This window comes from Mustela lutreola, chromosome 16, assembly GCF_030435805.1.
Source record: "Mustela lutreola isolate mMusLut2 chromosome 16, mMusLut2.pri, whole genome shotgun sequence".
Classification (NCBI taxonomy): Eukaryota; Metazoa; Chordata; class Mammalia; order Carnivora; family Mustelidae; genus Mustela; species Mustela lutreola.
In genome coordinates, this window is record NC_081305.1 from 385,530 (window position 1) to 403,220 (window position 17,691).

Sequence of the window (17,691 nt, forward strand, 5' to 3'; positions counted from 1 at the left end):
GGCTGGGGACAGTCTCCAGCTCCCAGGTCCCTCACGCCGTGCACAGGCAACGCCGTGCACATCTGCTTGTGCACGAGACCCCTGGTTGTGCACCCCCTGTGGGCCTCATCAGGGAAGAAGTGGGCCCTGGAGGAAGCTTGCCGCAGCCTGGGGAGGGGGTTCGCGCAGCCTCAGGAGGCGTCTCTCGAGGTTGGAACAAGCTCGAGTGAACACGGGAATGAACTGTGGCGGGACACATTGACAGCACACAGCGGTGAGCCCCCTGGGGCCAGGCCAGGCTCTGGGTGGCACCGGCAGCTGTGGCCTCTCTGGGGTGGTTACGGGGTGGTGCACGTGGCAGGATTCGCCGTTCCACTCCTGCAGCCCACCGGAGGGGCCCTTCCCACGGCCTCTGCCAGAAAAGCCCCTGTGGCGGAATGGGGGGCTGTGGGCGGGACCTGGCCAACTCGGGACAGAAATGATCTAACATTAAATCCCTCCAAAGTGATCCACACATCCTCACCAGCGTCCCTCTGGGCACAGCAGACCTGCCTGGGAGTGAGAGGCTGGGACCCTCACAGGCCAAGGGCAGCCAGGCTCAGGTGGCAGCTGCACAGCTGTCCACTGATGTGTGGGCACCTCAGAGCGCAGAGCACCTGGGCAGGGGGCTCCTCCTGCGGTAGTAAAGCCTGTACCTGTCCAGGCGCAGTGTTCGTAGAGGCTCCAGCCTAAAACAGGGGAGCAGGGCCGAGGGGTGAGCTGTGGGCACACAGGTGGCATAAGGGTGGGCACACGTGTGTGCATCGTGGTTTGGGGTGTGCGGGGGAGGGGCAACTGCGGCCTCCATGGTGTTTTCAGAGATGGAGGCCGTGCCCAGGCTGTGCCCAGGCTGTGCCCTTTCTGACCCGGCTCTCCCAGGACCCAGGTGCTGCTGTGTCTGGAGGTCCAGCCTGGGACCATTTTTACAGAATTTGCCCTTGGGTGCCCAGGAGACCCCCTCCAGGGCCGGGGTGCTGAGGACACACACCCTCTTGACTCAGAAGGGTCTTTGCCTTTATTGATGGTCGTGTTGCCTGTGGCGTGTCTGGGTCAGGCCTGCCCACAGCTCTCCGCCCTCCCAGGTACGTGCTCTGGAGAGGCCAGGCTTTGTGCGTGGGGGGCGGCTCCCTGGCATCTCCCTGCTCCGGTGGCCACGGTCTCCCCAGAGCTGTAGGAGCCCCTGAGGTCCAGACCCCAGGGTATCACAGAAGACCCCGGCCAAGGAGGATGGTGCTGAGGGACGCCAGCAGGGCCCCCGGCGGAGGGTGGAAGCTGGGAGCCTCTGAGTAGCCGTATGTCGTCCTGCAGGAACCCTGCAGCTCGCCCAGGGGGATGGGCACCTCCTCAGGGGTTCCCGCGTGGTCGCTCACCTGGGGAAAGACATGGGGGGCTGCAGGCCTTCATGCCTGCACGGAAGGCTGACTCAGCAGTGACCGTCCTCACCTGTTCCACGGCCTCAAAGACCCTGAGCAGGTTGTTGGCCAGCGCGCCCCTGACCTCTGCCTCTGTCCACCGCCTCCTGAGCAGCTCGGCCACCAGGTCTGGGTACTTGGACACGTCCTCAAGCCCCGAGGGGAGCCTGAGGTGAGGACAGAGAGAACCAGGCTCTGCATTCCAGGGTCAGGGCCTTGACCCGCCACCCCCCACAGATCAGAGCTTCCCACGCCTTGAGAGGGAGACATGCCCGGCTTCTCCGCAGTCACTTTCTAGCTTCAGCCCCTCATGACATGTTGGGGGTGGGGGCTGACCCTCCTGGCTCCTCTTCAGGACCCCGGCCTTGCCCCTTACCTGGAAACACCGTCATAGTCTCCACCAAAGCCCACGGCTCCGGCTCCGGCCACCTTCTTGATGTGGTCCAGATGGTCTGCCAAAGAAGGCAGTGGGTGTGGGTCCCAGCAGCCGCCCTCGACCGCCCCCCCCCCCACTGCTGTGGCCGCTCACGTCCACCTACCTGCTACCTGGGACAGGGTGGCCTGCTGTTGGCAGGAGACGTAGTCGTTGTAGAAGTTCACCATCACCAGGCTGCCTGTCTGGTTCTGCTCAGAAGAAGGGGACTGCGGTGGGTGCGGGAGGGGCGCCGCAGCCGCGGGAGCAGGCCAGACCCCCGCGCCCTGGCCCGCAGTCCCTCACCACCAGCTGGAGCACGTCATCCGGCACATTGCGCCGGTGTCTGCACAGGCTGTAGGCTGAGGAGTGGCTGAAGATGATGGGAGCCTTGGACAGACGCAGGGCAGCCTTCATGGTGGCCACGGACACGTGGGCCAGGTCGATGATGACGCCCAGTCGGTTCATTTCCCTCACCACGCTCTGCATGGACACGGCCACGGAGGCCAGCAAGGCTGCACTGAGCACACTGGTGTTTGCGTGGCCCTCTGGGGCTCGCCGCAGCTCCCCTGACAAGTCTGGGCATTGGGCGTGGGATTGGGCAGGTTACCGGGCTGGGCCAGGTGCTTGTGAACTCTTCGGGGACGGGGGGTGACCTGCAGGTTCCGGCATGTGCCCACCCGGGGACAACCCCTGCCAGCTCCAGCTGATTGTAAGCCGAGGGCCCGAGACACGAGACCCTGTCTGCTGGGTCACTTCTCTAAGGGGACTGTGGTCCCTGCCGAATGCCCCCCTCACCTGGCCAAACTCTGACAGGCCTTGGCTCTGGGCCTGATCCTCTCCGGTGTCCACGAGCCAGTTGTCAGCCCTGGGAAAGGGGACAGCAGGTGTCCCAGGGGCAGAGTGGTCATCCTGGTCTGCCCATGTCCCAGACACCGCCCGATCCCCACCCCAGGACAGGTTAGGTACAGGAGGAGGGGAGGGCTCGTGTTGGACCCCGGGCCCAGGACCCTCCCGCACGGTGCAGGCCATTCCTGGGGGCCCTTACCAGGGCGTGTTGCAGCTGTGGGTGAGGGTCAGGTAGCGCATGCCCAGGTGGTAGAGAGCCCGCAGGACGCCCAGGCTGCTGTCAATGGAGTGGCCACCCTCCACGCCGATGAGACTGGCTACCCTCCCCTCCTGGAAGGCCTGCCGGATGCCTGTGAGGATAGCCAGCTGGGGGCAGCCCAGGGTGTCCCGGGGCTTCCAAAGAGGGCACCCCTGAGCGGCACCGGGCTGGGGTGGAGAGGAGCAGGGGCTCCAGGGGGCGGGCTGCACCGGCACCCACCTGTGCTGTTGGTGACACACACGAAGGTCTCGGGGTACATCCTGCACATGCGGTGGATGACGTCAATCTGCTCCAGGATCCTCCTCACGGCGTCCTTGTTCTGGGTGTCGCAGGGGGTGTATGCAGACCAGAACTGGGGGCCCAGGGGAGAGGGGCGGGGCACTGAGGTTCTGGGCCCCTCGCCCAAATGCACGCCGTCCCAATTCCCTCCTGTCTTGGAAGCCCTCCCCTGGCCTGTGTGGCTCGGAGACCCCCTGAAGGCTCAGGGCCCTAAGGTTCCCAGGCATAGCCCCGCAAGTGAGGGCTAGCCCCTTAGCCAGGACCTGGGCAGAGGCCAGTGCGGGGCTGAACTGAGCCATACCTGGGCCCCCACAAAACCAGCCCTGAGCTTGGGGATGTTGGTGTGGGTCTGGGCGAGGCTTGTCAGGTCGGCCGCCTTCTCCTGGAGCTGGTTGTTGAACATGGTTAGCAGCTGCCATGGAAGGTCGTTGTGCCTGGGGGAGGCCAGAAGAGAGGGTGGGAGGCAGGCAGGATGGCCACACAGACTGGAGCCAGCCACAGGGGTGGTACCGGGCTCCTTAGCTAAACCTGCAGGGTAGCTGCTCCCGGGAGCTCCAGCAGGGGACTGGGAGCTGAGAGCGCCTCTGGGGGGGGGTCTTCCCTCCGAGGATCATCCCCATGGAAGAGGGAGAAGCAGCCGTGGCAGCAGGGGCAGGGGTTCAGACAGGGCTGGCTGACCCTGGGTAGCTGGGTGCGAGACCCTGACCCTGACTGTCTTCCCAAGTTAGAGATGAAATCCTTGGGGGCGCCTGGGTGGCTCAGTGTGTTAAGCCTCTGCCTCCGGCTCAGCTCATGATCCCAGGGTCCTGAGATCGAGCCCCGCATCGGGCTCTCTGCTTGGCAAGAAGCCTGCTTCCCCCTCCCTGCCTGTCTGCCTACTTGTGATTGCTCTCTCTGTGTCAAATAAATAAAATATTCTTTTTTTTTTTTTTCAAAGATTTTTATTTATTTGACAGAGATCACAAGCAGGCAGAGAGGCAGGCAGAGAGGAGGGGAAGCAGGCTCCCCGCTGAGCAGAGAGCCCGATGCAGGGCTCCATCCCAGGACTCTGGGATCATGACCTGAGCCGAAGGCAGAGGCTTTAACCCACTGAGCCACCCAGGCGCCCACAAATAAATAAAATATTTAAAAAAAAAAAAAAAAAAGATGAAATCCTCTCCTTGTTGGGAGGGGTGGGGATGTGGATGTGGCTTGCCTCTGGGGGCCTGGCACCCCCACCCCTTACTCCTGGGGCAGCAGGAGCAGGGCACTGGGACATGGGACCAAGCACATCCTGATATGCTCCACAAGGACTGAGGCCCCTCTGAGTTTTCCCAGGAGCCAGTAGGGGTGAGAGCTTGGGAGGGAGAGAGGGGAGGGGGAGTGGGTTGGAACATCAGCAGCTGGTTGGGGCTGCAAAGGCAGAATCCACTGCGGGGGAGGGAGCAGATTGCTTCCTGGACCCAGGAACAAGTTGCAGCCTGAAGGGCAAAAGACCTCTGGGCCGCCAGGTCCCCCTAAGCTCCACATGTGGAAGAGGGTGGGCCAGGGAACTGATGGGAAACGCAGAGTCTCAGGCCCAGCTCAGCCCTGCGCCGTCGGAACCTGCGCTTGAATTGGCCAAGCCTGGACTGCGGGACACCTGTGGGGAAGCCCGAGGTAGATGAGTAACTGCTAGGACCTGGGCCTCGCAGGCCAGCCGCCCCTACTCTCCTGGGGGGCTCCCACCACTAATGCATTCCGATGTGCAGGGTGTGAGCTGGTGGTCAGGACGCTTCTGGGCACCGAGAGGTGGATGGGAAGGTGAACGCCAGAGCCCGGATGCCACTGGGTGCTGCCTGGGGCAGGGCTGGGCAGGGCCCCTGGACAGGACTTTACACCCTCCAGCCACCGGCCAGGAACCCTCCAGGAGGGAGGGGCACTTTCACTGGAGCCCAGGGTGGGGAACAGAGGCCACCTTCGCCCTGCGGTCAGCACCGCTGCTCCACGGAGCCTGCTGGACCCACCCTCCTTATCTGTGTGGCAGGGGCGGTGTCCCCAGTGGTGATCTGAGGATGCGATCCCTGCTCGAAGGGGGGAGGTGACAGTTCCAAGCACTTAAAGGACAGCTAGGTATTGTAGGAGACTGCTGGTGGCTTGTTATCCATTCTCCACCTTTTCCTTGGTAAGAGCACCTCCTATTTCTTTTAAAAGAGTACTTCCTTGTCAGAGAAAGAGAGCACAGCAGGGGCAGCAGGAGGGTCTCTGCTGAGCTAGGAGTCCGACTGCAGGACTCGATCCCAGAACCCTGGGATCATGATCTGAGCCAAAGGCAGACACTTCATCGACTGACCCACCCAGGTGTCCCCCAAACCCCCTATTTTTAGCAGGGAACATGGCCATTTGAAATAAAGATACTTTCCTGCCGCTTAATAACCGGGTGTGGCCATGTGACTAAGTTCCACCCTTTGGCAGCTTCCAAAAGCTCTGGTTGACAGACAGCTGTTGCTCACTGTTTGCCCTTTATGTGTCCTTCCTCATTCCTGCTGGCCAGAATGCAGATGTAAAGGCTGGAGCTGGTGCAGCGGCTTTGCACCACGAGGCGACTACGGGAATGATGGCCACCATGTTCCATTACGGAACACCATGCCAAGACTGCCTCTAGATTTCTCTTGCTGAAACCACTTCCTTGGGTCTCTCACCTGCACAAGTAATGCAGGTAGCTAACCCTAACCTATCTGCTAGTATTGGTTTTGGTCCTATCATTCTAGTCTTAACTTGCTAGCTCTTTGGACAATCCTAGATCCCCGAATCCCAGTTCCCTGCATATTCCTGGCTGTCTAGGCTCTTTGATCCATATTATGCCCCCCATACAGGCCTCTGGACCCCCACCCCCTGTGCTCAGACCTCCCTCTCTGTGCCCAGCTACCCTCCTCCAGCCCCTCAGAATGAAGGAGCAGAGCACCTTCCCAGTCTCATACTGTTAGCCTCCTACCAGACAGCAGGGGCTCCATCCAGGGTGGGAGCCCAGGGCAGCAGCTCCTGCACACACTTCTCCATGCTTCATCCCCCACGGAGCACATGTGAGGGGACCCTGGGGCCAGGAAGGAGACACAGGGGAGAAAGCAAGGGCAGAGGGGTGCACACTAGTCTCTGGCGGCCCCTCCCTTCTCTAGGGCTGCCACAGCTCCCTGGGGCTCCCTTAGAAGGACACAGCCCATTTTCTCTTTTTTACTTGCAGAGTTTTGTGACCGACAAAGCCCAGAGCATCTGCCAAAATCTAACAATGACTGTAACATTCACTGATCACTTACTGGGTGCCAGAGACACATGGGAGCAGTCCTAACATGCCCCTGCCAAGGGTGTGCCAGTGCGCCGCCCGTCGCTCTACGGACGGGGCACGGAGGGAAGGGAGGCGGCTCTCTGTGGGTCTGCGGGGACTGGCGACAGGAAGGGCAGCCAGGGTGGGAAGGCTGGGGTGCGCGCCCAGCTGGCACTGCACACAGGTCAGCAATCCCGGGAGGAGATGGGGGTGGCAGCATGGGTGTGAGGACAAGCAGGGACGGGGGAGCCTGCCTGGAGCATCCAGGGGCATGGGGATGGCCAAGGGTGGCAGGGAGGGGGCTCGGAGGCCAGTGGAGGACTCGGGCCATACTCTGAGCTCAGTGGGAGCCATGGCGGGTGGGGACTTTGAGCCAGAAGGACAGGACTGGAACTCATGTCTCCCAGACTCCCTCTGGCCACAGCACTGAGAGCAGATCTCAGTTGGTGGAAGCCACGACAGTCAGAGTCTCACTGGTGACCTGGTGGAGGTGGACATGGGGGCTGGAAAGGGGTCAGCAGGAATGAGTGGTCCTGGAGCGTGATGCAGTCTCCTCCAGGGGCATGCAGGAGAGGCTCAGAGGGTGGCCAAGAGGCCCAGGAAAGGCCTCCCAGGGGCCTGTGGTAGATGCCACTCTTCCCGCAGCTTCAGGTGAAGACGCGGAGGCCCCAAGAGGAGATATGGCTCCTTGGGCTCTGCGGCTCGTTGGAGGCACACCTGGGGCCAGGCCCCAGCACCTCCAGCCCTCCGCACCCAACACCCACTCCGAGCTGGGATCTGGCCCCTAGGGTGCAGGGGGCGGGATGTCGGGGACCCCAGGAGCTGCTGAGGGCCTGAGGTCTTGGACCTGCTCCATTCCTGCTGACTCTCTGAGGGGCCCTAAGAGACCCCAGAAGAAGCTGAGACCAGCAAAGGGGAAGGGGCACGCCGTGGACGGAGACCCCGAGTCGCAGCAGAGAACGGCTGTCCTCGAGTTAGCGGCGTAAGAGCCGCTGGCCCCCCAGCCCCATCCCCAGCTCTGTCACACGAGTGGTGGCTTACCCGTCGATGACAGGTGTGGCCCGCATGATCTTCTCAGCCTCACCCCGGAACTGGTCTCCGGAGCAGAGGGCCACGAGGGGCCAGAGCCACCAGACCGTCTGCATGCTGCCGTCCGCAGGGTCCTGCCCGCCACGCTGTGGGGCGTCCGTCCAAACCTTGCTGCTGGGGGCACCACAGAGCCCGGCTGCTCTGCAAGGCGCTGCTCTGTGTGCAGAAGAGGAAGCAGAGGTCTTCGGTCGGGCGATCCCGGCCAGGAGCCGTCCGCGCCAGGCTCCCGCGTTCAATCAGTAACCAGCACTTTCCTGGGAAGGGGGTGGGCTGGGCCGAGGGAGAGTCCTGGCTCCTGGGTGCTGGGTGTCACTGGCAGCCCAGCCCAGGCATTGTCACAGGCCAATGACCCAGGGGAGCACCCAAGGCTGGGTGAAAGGGCAGACTTGGGAGAGTCAATGAGTGTTAACGGTGTCCTCACTCTCACCGCAACCTGCGACTGACATCTGCAAAGAACTGGGACACCGGTCAGAGTTGCCCTCGTGATGCAACCGGTGTCTGCCCTTACGAGAGCATGAACACAAAGGGTGGCGCCTGGTCCCCACCCCGGGGAGGCTCCCACCACACACACACCCTAGGGCCGGGGGCCTGCAGCACACAGATGTCCCCGCCACCCACTGCCTGGATGCAGGCTTCCAGCTGACAGGCAAACCGTGGGGGCTTGGGTCAGAAATCTGGGGTGTCAGCGTTTCTCAGCCCTGCTGCCCACTCGGGGCTCCCAGAGCCCAGTCCCTGCTGAGACCAGAGGGTTGGTCCCAGGCCTAGGCCAGCATCCAGGGCTCTGGGGTGCAGCAGGGCTGGGAGCGAGCCAGGCCAGCAAGGCTGGTGAGAGGTATGGGTGAGGGAGAGAGACCCCAGTCTGCTCCGGGCCTATAGGGCCCTCTCAGGTGGTAGGGGCACATGGACCCTGCACACTCACCAAGGTCCCTGAGGCCTCTGCCCTGGACAGCGTTGGAGCCTCAAGCAGACCTTCCCTGGGGAGCACACCCTCTGCTCGCCCCACCTCCAAGGACGGGCCCTGCTGCTCGCCTGAGAGAGGAGGTCGCGTCCCAGCCCTGGCTGCCACCATGAGCGGAGTGTCTGTGCCTGGGCCTCTGCCCATTTCTCCCTGTTGAGGCGGTGGTGGGAAGCCCCCCAGGGGCCGAGCTGAGGGTAGCAGCCTTTCTCCACTCCACCCCCTGTTCCTCCACCCACCACTCCCAAGCCCAGGGAGGAGCCACGACCCTGGGGTGCAGGGATGTCCTGGTGCCCCTGGACCCAGTCCCCATTAACCACTTTCTCTGCCAGGACCCCCGGGTCTCCCCTGAACCTGGCCAGGGGGTTTGAGCCTCACCCAGTCCTGACCAGAGAAGACCTGCCTTGATGGGTGAGGAGCAGAGTCCAGGCCCACACTCTGGGCCCTGGGCTCTGAGCAGACCACGGTAGGGGGTGGGGAGGGTGCTGCCAGGAAGCCCAGGGCCAGATGGAACCAGGAGTCCCTGTGGAGGAGACACATGCACCTGCTTGCCCTCCGAGGTGGCCTGCTGCAGACTCCGGTGATCCTTACCTCTGACCTCCATGACACGTCTCTTTGAGACCTGGATGCCCCTTCATGGGCGGACTTTGGTCTGCTGGTGGCTGCGGGCCGGCCTTCCCCACGGAGAGCCCCCTTCTCTGAGAACCTCTCCTGGAATCCGTTCTCTGCCTTTAGTAACGTGTGCTTACCCTATCTTCACGTCTCTTTATTTCTAACTTTTCTTCTCCTTCCTGAGTTGGATCCCAAGAGCACATGATGGGATCGTATTTCTTAGCCTCATCTGAGCTCGCTCTAAATGTGTTCCAGCCGGTCTGCTCTTTCCTGTCCTGCCCTGGCCCCTCCGCGGGTTTTTGCTTTTGCCGTAATTTTCAGGTTATTTCAATTCCATATCACTCACACTCAGGAAGTTCCTTACTTTCTCTTCTCTTGGTAGATATTTATTTGAATCTATGTCTCACTTGTCTTACTTTCTTGGGCTGTTCCCCAGGCACGGTGACACCCTCGTGCGTTCACACGGGTAGCGAGCCTGACCCTCCGGGGTCCGCCATCCGGCACTGCGACCGTGATGCTCGGGTCTGCCCCTTGTTCGTACACGGTCTTGTAGGTCCTCGAGGTCTCCTTCCCTTCATCCATCCCCAGATGGCCCCGGTGTCCGTCCTTTTGAAACCCTCCTGACCCTTGGTTTTGACCTTCTGTTTTTCAAATTCAGAATTCACCTGAGTGACGGGCTCCATGGCCCTGACTTTACGTGCAGCTTTGCTCATTGTGCCTGGACTTCCTGTTTGCACTCGCAGGGTTCGGGTCTCTGGAGCCGGCTCCCTGCTTCTCCCCGGTACTCAGGGAGCCCGGTGGGGTGCGAGAAGAGGCAAGCACTGGCTTCAGGTCAAACTCCACAGTGGAGGGGCCCACCGATACTTCAGGCCTCAAAGTGAATAGTACATCAGTGCAGTATTTCTAAAAATCAAACATTTGTGCAAAAAAATACATGAATAAAAGATAAACTTTCAAGTGAAGACAGGGCCAGTATTCTGACCTCCCCTTCTGTGCCCAACTCCAACACAGCTCCACCGGCACGCGCCTCTGGGAGGCCCACTCTGTGCCCTAACACCGGCTGCCCAGGACACAGGGCAGCATCTCCAGGAGTCGAGCTGTGCACGGGACCACACCCCCTGCTCCTGAGTAGTAGTAGGGTGCCACTCAGAGGAGAGGACTCCAGGCCACTGGGGTCAGCCACACGTGGGAGGCCCCATGTGACCTTGGTCAGACGTCATGACGGTTCAGAGCGTCACACCGAGGGTGATCCGGCTCCGAGCTGTCCGGGCGGAGGCTTAGGCCCACACTGAGGGTCCCGTTTCCCATCACTTCTTTGTCTGGCTCATAACTTGTGGGGGACGAGGCAGCGAGGCTGAGTGGGCTTGGGGTCAGGCTGCTGGGTCTCCTCAGCCTCGGTCTCTCTGCAGAGCAGAAGTCACTGAGTCCTGTTGGAAGCGCTAACCTGGGAGCCTCCCAGAACCACGCCCCGTGGGCCAAGGCGCTCTGAGCTCCCACGTAAGCCCGTTTGCTCCGGACGGCTTCGTCGCGCCCCTGGAGTCTCTGCTCCTCCTCCCTGTCCTCCTGCTGCTATTGTCGCATTGTCCGTCTCCCAAGTGCCGGGCTTCGTCTCGTGGCCCCTTACTTTGGATCTGGTTTCCGCTTAATGTCTCCACTATGTGCCTAGCTCTCTTTTTGGTTTATGTTCTTATTTTGTTAGAGCTGGTCCTTAAATCGTTCCTTAGCAGTGGGTATGTGGGAAGTAAGTGTCTGAGTCCTTGAATGCACGTGTCTTTATGTTCTCCTCATAACTGGTCAGTGCTGGGCGCTTCGGGGGCTCAGTCTGTGAAGCATCCGCCTTCAGGTCAGGTCTCAACCCCGGGGTCCTGGCATCGAGGCCCACCCTGGGCTCCCTGCTTGGCGGGGAGCCTGCTTCTCCCTTTCCCTCTGCCTCTGCCCCTCTGCTTGACCACTCTCTCTCTCTGATGTGAACTCTTTTGGATTCTCTTCTTCTTACCCAAATACACAAGAACAGGGGTCTGCGCTTCCATTAGCCCCTGGAGGAGGCAGGTGAGGAAGTTGGGGGGCTTCTCATGGCATTCACTGCCCCTTCCAGCGTCTCCCCTGGCTGCGGGGGCTGCGTGGCATCCATCCTCCACAACCCCATGCAGCAGCGGTCCAGGGAGAGAGCCAGGGGATGGCCTGGCCCCGGCTATTCATTTTTAAGGATTCACTATGAGGAGGGAGATGAGGAGGGGGAGGCCTCTTTTGCGAAGAGCCCAGAGCCCGTGCTTCACAACGAGACAGTCCTGGCTTGGGACCCCACGCCGTGGCAGGTCGCACTTCCCGGAGACGGCTGCCGCAGAGCCTCCCCGCCCACGGGCTACCCTCACGGTGCAACGCTGAGTGGTCCGTGGAGAGGTGACTGCCTCGAGCCTCCTGGCTGACAGAAGGTGGCAGGCGTGACTTCTGTGCTCCTGCCTGGCTCCGTCCTCCGGACACCTGGCCTGGCTGTGTTCTTGCCAACAGCCCCAGTGCGGCCCCGGCAGACAGACAGACACAAGCTTTCTGGTGATCTCAGCACCACTTCCAAGGCTTCCGGCTGAGGCCCAGCCCAGGGGCCAGAGACCCGCCGGCCCCGCAGGCCCTGATGCAGCCCCGGCCCACAGAAAGGAGGGCGTGAACGTGATGGTGTGCACCCGCTGCTACGCGGTAGGACCACGTGTTATGCAGCAGGAGAGAACTGACACACCGGCCACTTCACTGTCACCAGTGACGTCGGTCTTCCTGTCTGCGAAATGGGCGTGACTAATCCAAACTTCACGGAGAGCGGCTCTGCCTCCCACTCCCGGCTGCCGCCTCCTCTGTGCTCCATGGTTGCTTCCTCCAACCAGGAGAGGCCTCCTGGGCCCGCCTCACATCTTGGTTTCAGACAACATGGGTCTGCCATCGGTGGCCCTCCACCAGGGATTGAAGCCAGGCCAGTGCTCTTCCCAGCTGGTCCCTGGGAGTAGTGGTGAGGCCCCCGAAGAGGCTCTTTCAGACCCTCCCCTCCTCGTGGCCCCACGGCCATGTCCCATGCAAACAGCCTCCACCCAATCCTTGCCTCCAGCCCGGCTTTCCGGGGAGTGCTCAGCAGTGCGCTTGCGATTGTCTCACTTTTTATTTAAATAACGGGAAAAGTGTTATTATTGAGAAGTCAGCAGCACTTGCGGTAAGCAGAAGAAACACAGTGGGGCGCCTGGGTGGCTCAGTGGGTTAAGCCGCTGCCTTCGGCTCAGGTCATGATCTCAGGGTCCTGGGATCGAGTCCCACATCGGGCTCCCTGCTCGGCAGGGGGGCCTGCTTCCCTTCCTCTCTCTCTGCCTGCCTCTCTGCCTACTTGTGATCTCTCTCTGTCAAATAAATAAATAAAATCTTTAAAAAAAAAAAAAAAAAAAGAAAGAAACACAGTGAAAATAAACACATGGAAACAGAACAGTACCACCAAGTCTCAGCCAGAGCCATGGGGAAACAACACGCGCAGGGACAGCGGCCGGGGCGCGCCCCACCGGCCGGCAGGACCTCTGTGCAAACCTGCCGCACGCGCAGCCAGGGGGCCACCAGAGGCCTCGGTCCTTGGCCCCTCCCAGAAGCCGAGGACCAGGAATTATCAGTTGAATTCCACCAACACTGCCTCCTCGCGGGGGACCCAAGAAAGCCTCTCCCACCACGTGCGCCCCCACGCGTGCCCTGGACAGAGCGACACATGATGGAGATGCGCCCGCAAACGTGCCCACACCCCCACAGACAGCACCCACGTCCACATCCAGACGTCTGGCACCTGCACACGTTCACACCTGACGACACGCCCGCCTGGGGCCCACCACGCACGCGCACATGTGCCCATGGACATCACAGACAGGAAAGCTCGGACGTCCCACGCCCTTGCGGGGAGGATGGAGCAGGGGCGCGGCAGGGCGTCCCTGGGGGGATCCAGGGCGCAGGGCTGGCTCCAGTCTTTCTCCCAGGGTACCTTGGCCCTAGAGTGTCCTTAAGCCCCTCAACCTTCCAGGCCTAGCCAGGAGGCCACCACACTGACCTCTGCCCCCCAGTATCCGCAGAGATGATACCTCTGTCGCCCCCGACGGTTGTCTTCAGGCCAGTGGCTTCTCCACAGCCCTCCTGGTCCCACCTTGTCCTCTACCCCCTGGGGAGACCGCGGAACCCTGCTGTCTCCCTCCACTGCTCTGAGCCTCCTGACACCCCTGTCCACACAGCAGGGGGTCCCCGACACCCCCACCCCAGGACTTCCCCCAAGAGGCTCCTACAAGGTCAGCCGAGAAGGCAGGGCTCTGGCTGTGTCTCACCACCTCCCCAAACCCAGAAGTGACCTTTTTTTTTTTTTTTTTTGAGAGAGAGACAGAGCAGGGAGAGGGGCGGAGGGGAAGGGAGACAGAACCCTCAAGCCGACCCCCGCTGAGCACAGACCTGGATGCAGGGCTCAGTCCCGGGACCCTGTGATCACGACCTGAGCCGAAATCAAGAGTCGACGCTTCACCGACTGCAGCCCTCAGGCGTCCACAGAAGTGACCTCCTTACCTCTCTGCCTGCCATCTATCACCCAAGAATCCCAGAACCCAGCCTGCTGGGCCCTTTCTTTCCCCTCACTGACAACACGCTCCTTTGTTGGCTATGCCTGAACCTGTCTGCCTCTGCCCTGGTCAAGCTCAGAGCCTCCCTGGGCATACAGCTGGTGCCCACTAATGAATGCAGCCTCGTCAGGTGGCTCTCCAGGGGGTGGGAGGAGACAGGCCTCCTACCCTGAGTGCCCTGGCCCCAGGCCCAGTTCCCAGGCTCCCCAAGACTCACCATGAGCAGGATGTCATGTGCCGTCTGCCTCTGGGCCGCTGCTCCCAGCTCGTGTGAGGACTGGGGGGGGGGGGGGTTGGTTTCTGTTTCTCTCAAGTTCGCCCCACCCCAGAGTTCTCCAGTCAGCTTCCCTCTCGCATAAAAAGCCACCTCTTTAAAAACAAGTCCTCCGGGGGCCTCTGCAATGCATCACAGCCTCGGAGAGCAGGACCCGGGGGCTTAATGTCTTACACATGTCAGCTGGTTGTGGTTTCCGCAGACACGCATACACACCAGCCCACAGTCAGCCTTGTGCATTTGGCTGTCCCCTAGGACCTGGTGTTCCCCTGTCCTGCAGGCTGGGCCTCAGGCCCCCAGGGTAGGCTGGCAGCCATAAGAAAGCATCCCAGACAGGAATGTGGGGTGCTCTCAGGTAGTCTACTAACATCAGAACCGAGGAACTGAGAGCCAGGGATGAGGGGCCTGGGGGCTGGGGGCTCACGGAGGGCTCACCGGGCCCCGGGCAGCCTGTCCCCCAAGGACCAGGGATGCCCACCCAGACACTCTCTCCCGGTCTTCTAGGCCCTGCCCACTGCCCTCACACCCTGGGGTCGAGAAGGACCTTCTGTGCCCAGGCTTAGCTAGCCATGTCCTGTCTCGGTTACAGGAATGGGGTTGGCGCTAGCCCGGCCCAGAGGCTCGGGCCCTGGTTTCTATGCATCTCATGGGAGGCGGGTGATTTCCCCCACATTCCAGCTATTAGAGGACTGAAAGCAATCATGGATCGGAATGTCCTCTGGCAGAGCCGTGGGGACTTTCGAAATCAGGAAGATCTGTGGGGAACCGGGCTAGCTGTGGGATGGCTTCACCACGGGGCTGGGGGCACATACCATGGGGAGCACTCTCTCCAGGCATGCAGCAAGCTGTCCTGATCCCACAGGGTGAGGGACAGCCGGCTGGGGCAGCAGCCTCGGAGGAGACACAGTGGGGGCATAGCCTCCTCCCTGGCTGTGGGACTCTCCTGGGCCTCAGTCACCAGTCCCAGAGCTGTGGCTCACACCGGACCTGGAGGGACATGGCTGAGAGGGGCCTCTCTCCCTCTCAGAGCTCAGGGAGTGAGGAGGACACTCCAGCAGAGCGAGAGATCCAGGGTGAGGGCAGGGCTGCCCAGCAGACAGCGACAGAGGCAGAAGAAGAGCTGTGTCAGGGCCCAGCCCCAGGGAAGGTGAGGAGGACCAGGGCCTTGCTCGGGGAGGCAGGTGGACACAGACCCCAGCCTGGAGGACCGTTCCCCAGTCCCACATTCGGGGAGGCACTGCTCGGGGACACTAAGACGATTGAGCAGAATGTCCCCTCTGCACCTGCCCTGGGGCACTGTCATCACCCAGGAGCTGCCCCCCCCCCCAGCAAGACCCTCGCCCAGGGCAGGGCAGGAGGCCTGGATGTGTTGTCACTGGCTTTCAGAGGAAGAACCAGATGGAGGGGAGAGAGACAAATGTTACTACTCGGGGCGCCTGGGGGGCTCAGGTCATGATCTCGGGGTCCTGGGATCGAGCCCCGCATCGGGCTCTCTGCTCAGCGGGGAGCCTGCTTCCCCCTCTCTCTCTGCCTGCTTCTCTGCCTGCTTGTGATCTCTGTCTGTCAAATAAATAAAATATACTTTTTAAAAAATAAATACACGTTACTACTTTTTGTAGTGTTTGAGATTATTAACATGTGCATTAAAATGGAAAATCGAAAAAAGGAGCCACCGAGGGGTCAAGCAAACCTACTCTCTGAACTGTGACCTAGGGGGTCTGGGGTCCCCTCTGATTCTGCCTCAACCTAGCCCTGAGCCTTCCGTTCGTGGGGCGTAGGTGAGACCCCCCCCCACTATTGGCTTCAGATGCCCCCTGACTACCCCCTGTGGGCCAGACCCCCAGCAGGGTCAGGAGTCCAGGGAGAAGGGAGAGAGAACATGTGTTGGGGACAGAACAGCCGGCCCCTGAGCTAGACAGGAGCAGAGTGGCGAGGGGCCTCCTGCTGGGGCTGGGCTGGTCCCTGGACGCAGCCTGGGGGCCACGGTGCCCAGCATGGCAACACTGTGGACAGGGGAAGAGTCACGTGCATGTGCCAAGGACCCCCGAGTGCTGTCTGTGAGGCCCTGAGGCCAGCAGACAGTCGGGGTCCAGGCCAGGCGCTCAGGGCCAGGCCCCCTCGGTAGGAGCCCTCGTAGCCCTGACAGTGGATGGCCCTGCGGTCCCTCCTGCCCCCCTTCCCTGTCCACCCTCTGCAGGCCGGCTGGGCTCCTGCAGGGGCAGCCGAGGAGGAGCCTTCCCTTGGGGGGCAGCATCTGCAGACACTGGGGCCCAGGCAGGCTGCTCAGGTGCTGTCACCCCCTTTCCCAGCTCTGGTGATGATTCCAGGGTCCTGGGATCGAGCCCCGCATCGGGCTCTCTGCTCAGCGGGGAGACTGCTTCCTCCTCTCTCTCTGCCTGTCTGTGATCTCTGTCTGTCAAATAAATAAATAAATAAAACATTTATTCATTCATTTATTTATTTATTTTTATTTATTTTCAGACAGAGATCACAAGTAGGCATTTTCTCTGTCTGAAAATAAATAAAATCTTTTTTAAAAAAGATTGACCCGAGCCAAAAAAAAAAAAAATCATGACCTGAGCCGAAAGCAGAGGCTTCACCCTCTGAGCCACCCAGGTGCCCCAATAAGTGATCTTTAAAACGTGATTTCACTAGATGTAGAATTACCTCTGAGACACTTGTTGCCCAGCGGAATACAAAAGGAAGCCAAAGGCCCGTGGGTGTTCAGGGTCATTGCTGACTGCGCTCAGGCTCTAGGAGGTGGCCCCAGCGACCAGCCAGTCAGGATCCTGGGCTGGAGCGGAGGGAGGGCTCAGAGCTGGGGCAGGGGGCTGGTGGCAGAGCTGAGCCATCCAAGCCGGTGATCTCAGGGGTTCCCGCCCTGGGGCATCTTCTCACTTCCAAAGGCAAAATAAAGTCAAGGAAAGATCTGTGTATTGGACAAAGAAACGCCCTCAGGATATTCTGACTCTAGTTTGTGAATTGTGGTTACAAGATCTGGTTTTGCCCCATGAGGGCAAAACACCCCATGCTTCCTGAGACAGTCAAACAATGCTCTCATCATCCTGCCAGAAACAGGCCCTTCCTGTGGGCCACTTCGATGCTCCTTCAGTCATTCATTCAACAAACACTTTCCACCTGCTGGAGAGACAGCAGGGGGCAGGGCAGGGACCCCTGCTCTCTGGCAGACAGAAATCCAGGACAGAAAGACTCCCTGGAGGAAGGGGCCAGTCCTCATCCTAAGGACACAGAGGGGCTCCTGACTCAAAGATGGGGTGTTGGGAAGAACACTACAGCAGACAAGCCTGTTTGCTGTCTCCAGAGGATCCGGCTGACCAAGTCTCTCCCACTTTCTAGAAGCCCGTCTGTTTTCCTCAGCTCCCAGCTGTGCCCTGCTGAACCCCGGGGCCAGGGGCTCAAGAGCTGACTGGCCACCTCCCCACTGGGAAGTGCCCCGTGGGGCGGCAGTACCCCACTGACCCCCAGCCTACTCACCCTGGCCTAGGCAGAGGGGCAGAGCGTCCCCGCCGGCACTCCTGGCCCGGGCCCCACCCACAGCCGCCCGCCGCCCTCCCAGGAGGCCTCCCAGGAAGGGGGAAAGGCCCTGCGCCCCGCCTCTCTGGATGTGGGGAAGGAGCA

The 17,691-nt window shown here is 61.0% G+C and overlaps 1 protein-coding gene across 3 annotated transcripts; it reads right to left on the bottom strand.

Annotated features, from left to right (window-relative positions):
- Positions 1-1,010: 1,010 nt before the first annotated feature.
- DPEP1 (dipeptidase 1) lies at positions 1,011-14,560 on the bottom strand. 3 transcript variants are annotated; one of them, XM_059152833.1, is made up of 11 exons: positions 13,996-14,553; positions 7,551-7,754; positions 3,531-3,663; positions 3,170-3,302; positions 2,891-3,041; positions 2,641-2,710; positions 2,149-2,325; positions 1,970-2,054; positions 1,807-1,882; positions 1,462-1,597; positions 1,011-1,388 (listed from the first exon to the last, which is right to left on the bottom strand). In XM_059152833.1, exons 2-11 carry the CDS (start codon positions 7,652-7,654, stop codon positions 1,221-1,223), a joined length of 1,233 nt encoding a protein of 410 aa, XP_059008816.1. In that variant the 5' UTR covers positions 7,655-7,754; positions 13,996-14,553; the 3' UTR covers positions 1,011-1,220. The 3 variants fall into 3 exon arrangements, with proteins under 3 accessions (XP_059008816.1, XP_059008817.1, XP_059008818.1); XM_059152834.1 differs by lacking the exon at positions 13,996-14,553 and adding an exon at positions 13,615-13,787; XM_059152835.1 differs by lacking the exon at positions 2,149-2,325 and having other exon boundaries at positions 13,996-14,560.
- Between the last annotated feature and the right edge of the window lie 3,131 nt (positions 14,561-17,691).

What these genes read in the sequence shown, in the direction of transcription:
- DPEP1 (XM_059152833.1), bottom strand. Translation starts at nt 7,654, where the DNA reads ATGCAGACGGTCTGGTGGCTCTGGCCCCTCGTGGCCCTCTGCTCCGGA. An exon ending in CACCCTGTCCCAGGTAGCAG is followed by an intron (nt 1,883 to 1,969) that starts GTAGGTGGACGT and finishes CTTCTTTGGCAG; the next exon opens with ACCATCTGGACCACATCAAG. An exon ending in TCTTTGAGGCCGTGGAACAG is followed by an intron (nt 1,389 to 1,461) that starts GTGAGGACGGTC and finishes GTCTTTCCCCAG; the next exon opens with GTGAGCGACCACGCGGGAAC.